This window comes from Lethenteron reissneri, chromosome 37, assembly GCF_015708825.2.
Source record: "Lethenteron reissneri isolate LAM-NWPU_2019-01 chromosome 37, ASM1570882v1, whole genome shotgun sequence".
Taxonomy (NCBI): domain Eukaryota; kingdom Metazoa; phylum Chordata; class Hyperoartia; order Petromyzontiformes; family Petromyzontidae; genus Lethenteron; species Lethenteron reissneri.
Genome location: NC_083815.1, coordinates 10,906,006 through 10,918,713, shown reverse-complemented (window position 1 = coordinate 10,918,713; position 12,708 = coordinate 10,906,006). Strand labels below are relative to the sequence as shown.

At 50.2% G+C, this 12,708-nt stretch overlaps 1 protein-coding gene across 1 annotated transcript in view; it reads right to left on the bottom strand.

Moving 5' to 3' along the window:
- The window catches only part of LOC133351334 (switch-associated protein 70-like), a 73,646-nt gene that overhangs the window by 32,946 nt on the left and 27,992 nt on the right, over positions 1-12,708 (bottom strand). The window contains exon 2 of the mRNA XM_061566445.1: positions 5,918-6,058. Within this exon, the coding sequence (XP_061422429.1) occupies positions 5,918-6,058 (141 nt within the window). The remainder of the gene's footprint in view (positions 1-5,917; positions 6,059-12,708) is intronic.

The window sequence follows — 12,708 nt, the reverse complement described above, 5'->3', positions numbered from 1 at the left end:
TGTTGTTGTTGTTGAACACAATCTGACGACGTTGTTGTTATTGTTGTTCACAATCTGACCACGTTGTTGTTGTTGGAGAACACAATCTGACGATGTTATTGTTGTTGTTGAACACAATCTGACGACGTTGTTGTTGTTGTTTACAATCTGACCACGTTGACATGGCTGCAGCGTTGCGCTGGAGACCACAATCCAGCATCCTCAGTTTCAGCAGAAGCTCAGATGTCGAAGAGAAAGCGCTTCCTGCTCTGGCCGGGGTCCTGAAGATTTTGTTTGAATGGGGAAACTATTCGACGCTACCATCGAAAACGTCAGCGCTGCGATCATCGTTGGCGCTGCGATCATCGTTGGCGCTGCGATCATCGTTGGTGTTGTGTCGTGAGCTGCGCGCATTCCCTGTTGATGCTTCTGTCCTTGCGTCACCCCAAGCCGCTGACACGATCACCTGCCCCTTTGTTCACGAACAAAGATAATAGCTCAACACGTTCCTCAAAAACACCGGCGCGGCCTTAAAAGAAAAGTATAATACTTGTTGGTTCTTTCGGTAAAGTCACGTAGGTAAAATTTTTTAAATAAAATAATAATAATATATCACGACGTTTCGATCGTGATTCCTGCAGTCACGCAAGCTTCAAATCTAAAAGTATAATAAGCGACATTTCAGGGAGTGGCCGTTCTTCGTGGCACGCAAATCAATTGTGCTCCGACACCTCTGCCAATGGAGCATCACAAAACAATTAGTTTAACTCCCCCCACCCCCCCACCCCCCCACTTTTTGTTCTTTTTGGAATGTTTTTTTTTCTTTCAAGGGAAGGCAACGCAATCGTAGATGCCATGAAACACGACAAGCTAGGTGACACACCGGCGCTAGGTAACTGTAATCCGATTGCAAGATGGCCGACAGTGACCGGACGTTGTTGGTACCTTGCCATTGGTAATATTATTTTTTGTACAGGAATCCGGCATGCAATAATGTTGTTACCTCTCCCTCACAATGTTATTCGAATCGGCTCAAGGTGGCATGGCATGAGATGAAGACCCTTCCGTTCGGAACTCTCCCTGCGAGCAGCGTAACGTGGAACACGGTGGTTAACCCTTTCCCATTCCGAGACGTCTGCAAGTCGCAGGGTGGGTGTTGTCCTGTTCACCGCTCAATCTCAGAATGCGTAAGTGGCTCAGCATGAATTTTATTTAAAAGGCGTAACGCCGCTGTTTTTAAAGACTTTGTACTCACCGCACTCTACGATAGCTGGCGCCAAACTGTGCCACACGCCCTCCTGCATGGCCTTGTGGGAGCCTCGGTACTGATAAAATTGTTTTAGTCAGGTTCCGTTCTGATGACGTACACGAACGTCATCGGAACGGGAAAGGGTAACGGAATGGCGCTCAAACATGATACCGGGGCGGTAACGTCGCCCAGCTGTAGTGTCTTCGCCGCTTGTTTCGGAGGTTCGCGGTTCGAAGCAAGCGGTCACTCCGATTATTACTTTAGGGGTTGAATTACCAAAACAATAGTCTGCGCAGTCTACTTCACAGGGGACGTTAAAGATCCCCCTGAGGTAATTTGCAAGGGCAGGCCACCGCGTGTCTCGGTGTAAGGGTCCAAATGAAAAAAATTAGACCGCAAATTACTCAATTGGGATTACACAGAGCTAATCATCAGCCCCTACCAGCAGACTAATGCACCGCAGGTCACTCTTGCAAATGATTTTACCAGGTAAGGCCCACTGAGCTCTATGGCTCTTTTTCAGAAGCGACCTGGCCACAAATGATAGCTCAACAAAGTGGCTTACCACGTGGAAATTTATATCAGTCTAATACACGAAGCAAATGTTTCCAAATGTAGAGGGAAAAACTTGAGGACCCTGAGAAAAAATACACACGACCACGGGGAGAGAGACATGCAAACTCCAAATATACAGCAGACGCCAGGGTCGGGATCAAACCCACGACCTCCTGCGTAGCAGGCGAGGTGGTGAACGTGTCGCCACCTTGGCACCCAAATGAGACTCTATCATGGTCTCAAGCTTGAGTCCTCAACTAGTTAAATAAAACAAACTTGAACTTGATGCGACAGCTACTTTTGAAATAAATGAAAATACTTTTCACTCGCGCTAAATCTGCTTCTCAAAGAGTGCACGCACACGTGACGAACAATGAAAGCTAATCCTTGAAAACCGGAGTGCGCCACGCTGAGTGACAAACAAATGTCTCTATTCCGGTGACTTGTTCTTGTGCAGTCAATGGCGACCGAGCTGAGACCACCAACTCAGGGACGCTGGTGGCCGGCCGCGTTAATTTATTCAGCATTTTCCATTTTAGTCACGGCCTCAAGTCTCCCGAGGCGTCTCTGGCCCGGCGTGACAGAAGTTGGGCAAAACACCCTCCAGGCGTCCTCCCCAGAGCTCCCTCTAATGCAGGCCCTTCCGCCAGCAGTGGCGCGAGCGAGCAGTTGCAGGGATGCCGCACCTTTACCGTCGGAGTCAACGACAACCTGTGGCATTCCAGCCACAGTCTCAGTCGGTGGCTTTCATTGAAATCGTTCTCCGAGCGTAGTCGACTTTGCTGCGGCGCCGTGCGTAGCCAACTCTCAGCTATTCACCGTTGGTGTGAGAGGAGATGCAATCCCCCCCGCCCACCAGCCAGCCTATACCATCGGATCAGGCCATCTGTGGCTACCTTTACGAGCACAGCAGCCTCATAACAACGTCGCAAACGTAGCTGAGTCTGCGTCTCGAGGCAGACGCGTCCCAGTCGGTCGCGTGAGCGTCTGCGGTAGGGAAGCGGTGCCGATCGTCGTCACGTGCGACGATTCTCGTCCACTTGTCGTCATTATTTTTTTTTTTTATTTTAAGAAAAAACACCGACTGCATGAACAAAGTTACCACCGGTGGATTCGAACCCCAGGCTCCCAGGGGTGCCAGCTCAACGCCGCGCCACGGAATCGTTACCCCCCGCGCCGCCTGCTTTGTTCGCCCTCTGACGGCGGGCGGAGCGCGCTCCTCCCCGACGCGGTCTGCGATCCGCCACGTTTAGCGTGCGCGCCGTCAGTCTCGCAGGGCCGCTCGCCGCGGCGCTGAGAGGGTGAACGGAAAACAGAGGAGTCTTTGTGAGCATGGACGGGATAAGCTCTTTCGGAGAGCCCTGAGCGATTGCCAACTGGCACAGGGGGCAATGCCAAGCAGAAGGGAACGGACGTGCTGCACGAGAGAAGCAGTTTTGTTGCTGCTGCTGCTCTGGCCGCGCAAGCGCTTGGCGAGCTTCTGCTCGACTGGCCCCTCGCAACTGCTGCCACTGGGGATACGAGGCAGGATGAGGCTGCGCCCATTCGAACGCTAAAAGTGAGCCGAGAGTTTGCTTGATTATCGGTTCGTTCAGGTTTCTTGGGCCATGGCCACGTCGCAGCTTCATGGCTCGAAACTGCCGCGAGCTTCGTCAGGTGGCGAGCGCAGGGGTCGAGCGAGGCTGCCGCTTCATCAGCGGACTTCTGCGCTTTGAGTACCTGCGTGACAACTCCAACTGCCAAGAAGGAGGGTGATTGCCCAAAACGTCGCCTATTATATTTTATTCCTTGTAATGCTACATGCACAAAGTGTTACTGATGAACGTGTTTGAGGTTTTTTTTTCTCATGCCAACCAATGGGTGACTTTGAGTTATTTTGTCCTGGTCACTCTTGACACGCGAACAGTGCTGTGACTTCGAAAACCACCGAGGGGGCTCTGACAGAACAAATGTTATTATCTTCATGTTGAGCAGGCACTGGGAATATTTTTTTTTTTTATCAAAGATGAAGTTTTGCCAAGGAACGGTTACATTTCTCTTGCCACGTTGCGGGCCCGAAGTTTAATGACCGGCAGCTCACTGCACTGAACGGGTTGCACCACAATCGCTTTCATTGAAACCACTTACCGTGGTTACATTTTACACGATCTTCTGGCTTGTCAACTTGATTGCGTCACGCAAGATATATATATGTGTACCGCACCGACGTGGAAAATTCAATCAAGCGTTTTTACCGTCGGCTAATTCCAGTCTTCGTGAAAACGTCTCCCTGCTGAATTGGGAAACGGACTGCTGCTCACCCACCCCGCCATGCATCACGTCCATTGTGCGGGACTGCTGTGGTGTTGGCTACGATGTCTACAACCGCTATGAATTTACAGTACACAGATACACCGGTTTATGTCGGTGGATGCGTCCCTGAAAGGCACGATGAGAGGCTCTCTTTGATATAATTTGAACCGTGTATAGTTTTGACGATTTTTGTGTATGCCATCATTTAATGACGCAATGTTATGTTTGCACGCGAAGTGCTCTGTGACGATTCCATTGGGAAAAGAAATCAACTGAAATAAAGTTAAATTGATTTATTGACATCTTCAGGAGGGTCCCGCTCAGAATGTGTTGGCCAGTGTTTATACACCCGAGGCGGTTATGGGTATAATAAGCACATGAACAAATTCCACATTCCTGTGGCAAGGACGATTCTATACGTAGAACAATATCAGCTGACTTCCAACAGGTTAGACCAGGGGTGGGCAACCAAAAGAACGAGAAGAGCCATTTTTTCGAATTTGGTAAAAGCAAAAACTCTCAGGAGCCGCAGTGCACTGTGGGGTGAATATGAGATACGGTGATGGTGTTTAATTAAATGGCGCCACGAAGCGGTTCTTGAAGAGCTGGACGCGGCTTGCTGACCCCTGGGTTGGGCAACATCTTCATGATGATAACGTTTTGATCTCTTCATCAGTAACCGCGCTGAGGCATTGAGAGGATTCAATACTCTTGAAAGGCCTGCTCTCATCTTGGCGGTTGGAGGCTGCATTGCTCACAGCGACTGTGCTCTCACGCAACGCAACTGGTGAGCAAGAGTATGCAGTCGAAGCATTATATCTCTACGTTGGTGGTCACGATTTGACTCGAGGATCGTTCTTATTTCCCTCATTAAAATGCAAATCAATTTATAAAATTTTTGACATGCGTTTCTCTGGATTTTGTTGTTGTTATTCTGTCTCTTACGGTTCAAATAAACCTACCATTAAAATTATAGACTGATTATTTCTTTGTCAGTGGGCAAACGTACAAAATCAGCAGGGGATCAAATACTTTTTTCCCTCACTGTAGTCGTATCACACCGTCTCATCTGCGGCATCGTAACAGTTTTGTGTTGTGTGTCGATTAACGTTTCAACACAGGAGCCTAACCGTAACGTATGCATGGCACTCTATGCCAATTCTCACACGCACGATCTGATGCATTTATCGACACGGTTTTAACTTTTTAAACAATTTTATTATTTTGCCATGTAAGGCCCATTGAGCTATATAGCTATTTTTCTGAAGTGACCTGGCCACAAATTATAGCCCAGTGAAGTGGCTTATCATGTGGAAATCTATAGAAGCCAAATACTCGAAACGCATGTTTCTAAGTGTCGAGGGAAAAACTGGAGGACCCTGAGAAAAATCCACACGACCACGGGGAGAGCACGCAAACTCCATATAGACCTCCTGCATACCAGGCGAGGTAGTTAACATCTCTTGTGTATGAATCTCATTTAAATCAATAGAGCAATGCAGCAAGGGCTTAGGGAGGCCTTGATCGAGCAACTGATTTATCGAGGCTGATGGTGACGACGACGACAGAAACCCACGCGGATGCAGCTGCACTTAGCGGCCCCTGCGCAGGAGAGAGACGCCTCTCAGGGAACGCGGCGGCAGTGCGGGAGCAGGGAGCGGTAGCTGAGCGGTGGAGGATGGAGGAGGGTGCGAACATAATCGAGACCCAAGGTACCAGCGTGGCCGCCGGGCAGCATGGGAGACTTGACAAGGTTGTCACCTTGTGACACCTCGTGATGAGGCTGTCACCTCGTCGAGGGTGTAGGCGTTGAGGTATGGTGTGCGTGTGACGAGGTGTCACCTTGTCGAGGATGTAGGTGTTGAGGTAGGGCATGTAGCCCTGGCTGGACACAGGGCCCGAGTCGTCATCGCGGAAGTGAGCCTCCAGCGCCACGGGGTCGTGGCTCACGTTGAGCACCGTGCACAGGTTGTAGGACAACACCTGCGGGCGGGCGAGAGGGCATCGATGGCGATGAGGACGATGAACAAGATTGGTGATGAAGATGCCACAGCAACTGACGCTCGAGATCTATCGGCCGACAGGACGGGTCACGGTGCGGCCCTGCGATGTCCTGCCCACAGCACTGGTGGCAGAAGAGGCCCCCTTTGGAGAGCCCCTCTGGAGAGCCCCTCTAGCCCAGTGGTTCTCAGAGCGTTGTGGTCCCTGGGACCAGCGGTGAGTGGTCCGCGACGGTCCTCCAGGTGGTGGGCCGCGGGAATGTGATGCAAACCCCGGTTGATCCGGAAGAAATGACACGGTTTATTGTACCAATTGTTTTCGAACATTAACATTGTACTGGAGATATTTAATCCAAAATAATTTTAATTAGTTAATTGATTAGACCAGACGAATCATGACACCTAAATGCCCCCCCCCCTCCGACACAAATAAACATTGTAGCTGTGTAATAAAAACTTTTATGTTCCTGTAATGTTAATAATTTGTATAACTGCCATTTAGAGAGAGAGAAGTGAATCCGTGTGGTCGCCAGCGGTGGGCTGGCTGGCTGGGTTGCTGGTCCATGGAAATGTTTGCATCAGCTGAGTGGTCCGCGGGCCAAACGAGTTTGAGAAACATCGCGATCGAGGAGAAACGTCGGCTTACCCGACTGGGGGCTGTGCCCATTGTCTACTGCTGGGGGGGGACAGGGGATTTGAGAAACCTGCGTTGTCGTTTTGAGATCAAACTAGGTGAGCTCAATATTTATTGTAAGCGTAGTACAGTACGCTTTTTAAGAAATAATGTGTGTAGCATTCAGAGAGACGTGTCATCGCAATATAATGTGCAGCCCTTTGTCAATAGACTGTCGGGGTTTGTTTGACTATACTTCACCACGCTGGTCAATGACAGGGCTGCCCAGGAAACAGTCCAGATATCACCTCTTGCCAACTGATTTTAGTGACAGCCGGGATTCGAACTTGGTTCGCCGGATTCATCGTGCATTCGCGCTAACCACTGCGCCACCACTCCAGCTGCACAGGACCAGATACTGCAGTGCTTCTCAACAGGGGTACACGTTGCAGTGTCCCAGGGGATAACTCACAAAATGAAGTTGTTTTAGTTCGCTTGCAGTTACTAGCCAGTTAGGGTAACTCACAAAATGGACAATTTAACCTTATGGCGGTACCCCGCGTTACCATAGTACCCCGGCTCTCGCATAATGTCCGTGATGCAGTAATTTTTAGTCTGTTGATGGTCGGCGATGCTGGCAATCGACTCATCTCGACGAGCTGTGCACGATGCACCACTTCGGTGCGTACCGCGAGCGTACAGGGTTTCAGCGCAATCGTCCTCGCCGCGTTTCAACATCGCGGAGTGTGGCACTGATGTCGGATTGATTGGTACCCCAGTCGCGGAGTTAAGTACACCCCTGTAAAAAAATAGTGTCCCAGAAATAACATATTTAATTGCCTCGGCCATTTTGTATTATTTGGTACCCCGGGGTACCGCCATAAAGATCAAATGGTTAAACTAATGCAAACATTTATTTCTCAGAACCGTATTGGCTCTGGCAAAGGGGAGGTACACATTCGTTGGAAACACAATTCAACAAGGGGGGGGGGGGTGGTACAGTGGCCAAAGAATTGGGTTGAGATCCACTGACGCACTGCGGACAACAAAAGAGTGCAAGCCCTGGTCAGGGGCGGACTCGGCACACAATGTCCCGCAGGGTTCGTGAAATGCACGTCGCTGCAGAGGAAGGAAAGGTGGTCGTGTGGAGAGGCTGCGCAGGAGATGCGGAATTCCCACCGCTGGCCCAGGGCCGGCAGAGACGCACGCTGCACCCGTTTTGAAGCTTTCGTGACTGCAAGAATCCATCGTTAGAAATATTTCTAACTACGTGACTTTACCGAAAGAACCAAAGAGTACTGCACCCTTCTTGGTTCTTTCGGTAAAGTCACGTAGAAGGGAAGTAATAAAAAATAAAACATAATAAAATAATTCTCACGACGTTTCGGCCACAACGCCAGCAGCCGTCCTCACGTGACTTTACCGAAACAACCAAGAAGATGAATCCCTGCAGTCACGAAAGCTTTAAATCGAAATACTGCACCCGTTTGTTTGTTTGCGAGCCTTCCCTTCTCACCGCTCGCCGGCATGCTGGAGTTGGCACGGGACTGGTAGCCACATCATCAGATGTAAGTTCTGACCCCCGCCCCTACTGGACATCCTGTAAAAAAAGAGCTTCATAGCTCATCGTATTTCTCCAATATAAATAAATATTCTGATTCTGAGATATGTATACTGGGTGTGGAAATATTTTCCCCGTGTTGCCAGCCGGGACAGACCGGGCTAACATTCCACGCTGCTCGTTTACGCAGGGAGACAACTTGGGTGTAGACGTGGCCCAGTGGCGAGTGAACGAGGCATTCGTGCCCCCGTGGGGAGCGGGGAGTTATGTCCATCTAACCACGTGGCCACACTGAGATTCTATACAACGTGGCCACTCGTGCGAGCAGCTTTACACCGCGATTGCTTTGTCAGGCTCATGAACAGCGTTATTTCACTGTAGGCAAAACGACAACAACAGCAGCAGCAGCCACTTTCGTACCACTTTGACCTTTAAAAGCAAAAGACCTGTCGGTTTTTTTGCATGTGTTATTTTTAGATAAGTTTGGGTTAGAAATGTTTCAAGTGCTCGGGACTTGAGCACATAGCTCCGTGTTTTTCAACCAGATCTGAACGGACGGACGGACGGACAAACACACGGTTGGACAATCATATGGTCCGACAAACGCACGGACGGACAATCGCACGGACGGACAAACGCACGGACGGACAAACGCACTGACGGACAAACCCCGCGCGGTTCTCCGCCCCGCTTTCCGGGGCTGCGGCGAGTGTTTCTCTTGGCACGACGTCAAGTTCGACGAGGAAGCTCCCAGCGCGCGCGGAGCTCAACGTCGAACATCGGCGCCCTCACAACATGCGGCACCACCCCGAACACTTGCCGGAGAGAATTACGCACGCGACCGTGAACGACGGACACGCAATAGTGGACACTAACCACGCGTTTATTGCTGATTAGGTGACGGGAGATTTTCCACCGTTGGCTCAGCGCTGTCAATGGGGTTACTCGTTTGAGCACGAAGACTCATATTGTGACTCCGAGTTTCTTTATTTTGCCAGGACAATCTCTTTGAGATGCAAGACATTTTTTTTCAGATTCCTGTGCCTCGAATATTTAGCCAATTCCTTTTTTTACTCTATGTATCTTTTACATTTAGAGCAAAATTACAATGGTTGGAGACACTCAAACTCCAGATAAGTAAGGAACCTGCTTGCTGTACTGCCACAAAAACAAAGATCCCCAGTATAGCTTTAATAGACTGGAGGGGCAAGTGCTGTTAGCGAGCAGCGTCTATGAAGGCCAGCACGGCGCAAGAGGGGTTTGGTGCTACCACCACGCCCGGCCGCCTTTGTCTCTCCCTCGCGGCGATGTTTACACACCAGGTACTCATTCGAGGCTGAGTCGACCTAGGGGAGGCCCAGGACCGGATCAGAGAACACGGACATAAACGACCGTGTTCTCTGCAGCGCCGAGACGAGCTGAGTGGTGCCCAAAAGCCGAGCGAGAGAGAGAGAGAGGTGGGGGCCGTCAAGTGTCTCCGTCAAAGTCGTAGCAGGTTCAATGCTGCTGTGAGGCAGCAGCAGCAGCCGCAGTGGCGGGGCGATGATGATAATGACAACGATGACGATGATAATGATGACGACGATGATAATGACAATGACGATGATGATAATGATGACGACGATGATAATGACAACGATGATGATGATAATGATGACGACGATGATAATGACAATGACGATGATGATAATGATGACGACGATGATAATGACAATGATGACGATGATAATGATGACGACGATGATAATAACAACGATGACGATGATAATGATGACGACGATGACGATGATGACGATGATAATGATGACGATGATGACGACGATGATAACGATCCATAAGAGGTTTTTGGGTTAGATCGCATAAATATATAAATATGTCGTTAAAACCCGCCACCAGCCGACACAACCAACTAGTAAGGGTTGTCACGTAAACAGAACGTGCCAATTCGTCGTCACTAGTACTGCCGATGGTCACAGGGGCCGAGGCGGGAGGGGGTCCTATAGCAAGAGCCCAGCGGCCGATACGGCAGAAGAGTCACCTCCTGCCGTGTCGGCCTTCATAGGTGCTCGCTAACAGCACTTGCCCCTACAGGCTGTTAAGGCTACACGGGGGATCTTTGTCTTTTTTGTGTTAGTGAGGCACATATCTGTGGACCCATATGATTTACCCCGTATTCTTGTGCAGGGAAATTGAGTTTACAGGTCCATACGGCGTACAGCCGTTTCAATACGGGCAAAACATTTTATGTGTTTGTGGTTCTCTCTCGTGATGGGACTTTTTAGGATGAACCTTGGGATTTGTAAGGGGCACGGGGTGACCAATGTGGTCTGAATTGGTCTGTAACAAGGTGGGGCACTGAGAAGGGGTTCACATGTACGGAGGCGTGTGTCGCACGTTGTGTGCTGTGTTGTTGCCGCAATGTGGTACCCCGTCTCCCCAGTGGCGATGTTAACACACCGCACCAGGTACTCATTTGAGGCTGAGTCGACCTAAGGGAGGTCCAGGACCGCTTCAGATAATCGTCACCGGTGTTGGCCGTGAGCGGGAATCGAACTCGGATGGCCGGGTTCGTAGCGCAGCGTAGCACTAATCGCGACAGCACCGCTCTCCACAGATATTCACTCCCGCTGTCACCCATTGCAGTGGAAGATGTGTGCCTACATAAAAAAACAGTGTACTTGTGTAGCGGTTCAACTCGGAGTAATTCCTGGAGGCACTTCTTTTATTATACTCACAATCTCCCTTCACACACTCCCCGCTCCCTCTAACCTCTTAAGTTCTTCCTCCCTTATCTTCCCCTTCCTCCCCACGTACAAACACAACGAGTGCCCCGCTCACAGTTCCCCCCATGGGTGGGGCAGTGAGTCCAATCACCGCCCCCCAATCCCCTCTAAACCCAGGGGCACAAAGTTCGGGACTTCTGTCCGCGGAGTTTCTGTACCCTCCCTCTGTATATCGAACTTAGGTCTTATGGGTGAGTTGTCCTACCGTCCCACCGACTGAGCTATATTCTGCTTTGGGTATGAAGTCCAAGCCACTGCTGGATGAGAGCCTCCATGCTCCATGTCTGTCATGGGGGTTGTTTAACCATACTTCACTACGCCAGTCAGTGTGGGTTTCGCGTAGGTGTCAGGGTCCGGGACCGCCACTAAAACTAATTTTTTATTTATTTTACCAGGTAACGTTCACTGAGCGATATAGCTCTTTTTTCAGAAGCGACCTGGCCACAAATTATAGCTCAACGAAGTGGCTTTTCGCGTGGAAATTGACAGCAGCCAAAGACTCTAAGCGCACGCTGATTCTAAATGTGGAGGGGAAAACCGGAGGACCCGGAGAAAAATGCACACGACCACAGGTGGACACCCAAACTCCGAATATACAGCAGGCGTCACAGGGTCGAGATCGAACCCACAACCTCCTGTATACCAGGCGAGATAGTCAACATCTCGCCACCCGGCAATGGCCAACACTGTTAGCCATGGCCGGGAATCGAACTCAGGTTTGCGGGATGCGTAGCGCGATGCGCTTAACCGCTGCTCGGGGTTGGGTGGGGGGGTTACTGAAGAGGCATTTTAAAGTGTGCACAAATTAGCCCAACGAACGGCATTCCTGCGGAGTTCAATTACCAAACGGCACAAGTACGGCCATTCATTCATTCATGTCCACGCATAGCGGGCAATGTGTGGTGGCTGTGTGGCCGCGAGAGGCTCACACCATTCTCGAGTCGGGACGAGCGAGCGAGCCAGCGCCGCCGAGATTTCTGCTTCGAATCACAGGCGCCGATCCCATTGTGAAACGTCGTCGATGAGAATCCCGCGACGGAATAACACGTTATTTTTTTTACTCGTCTTGAATTTTCAGCGTCCTGTTGTTTTTCCCGTAAATGTGTGGCCCCCGTCCCCCCGTTCGGCGTTGCGTTAACGCGTGTCTCGCTGCGGGACGCGTCGCTTGTCCACTAAAGTCACGGGGCGGACCAAACGGTTTGGTCGGAGTCGCCTGCTCGCCAAAAGAGAGGTGGAACACGAGCAGTTTTTGTTTAAAAAAGAAAACCCCACTGAAAGGGATTGTGTCAATATCGTCAACGACACGAGGGTATTAATGGTACGCCAGAGTGGATAGGGGTGGAAGTCAAGTACTGTACTGCGGTTGAAAATACTAAAATGCTGATGAAACTCTCAGAGAATAAACAATTTAATGAAGTTCTTCTGCATGGCGATAATGGGAGTGGGGATAAAGAGTTCCCTGTTTATACTCACGTTTAAATATATAATGAATGATTCCTTAGCAACAGAGATGACGTCAAAGCTGAATAGAGTGCCGTGCTCGTCGGTGGGTAAGGTAGCCGTTGCAGGAATATCGATAGAAAGAGATCGAATTTCTGTTTCTGGCCTCATTCGATCCCTCGAGGGCTGCCCTTGAGAGATGGGACTCTCCCACAACGCAGAGCTCCATCCTGGGC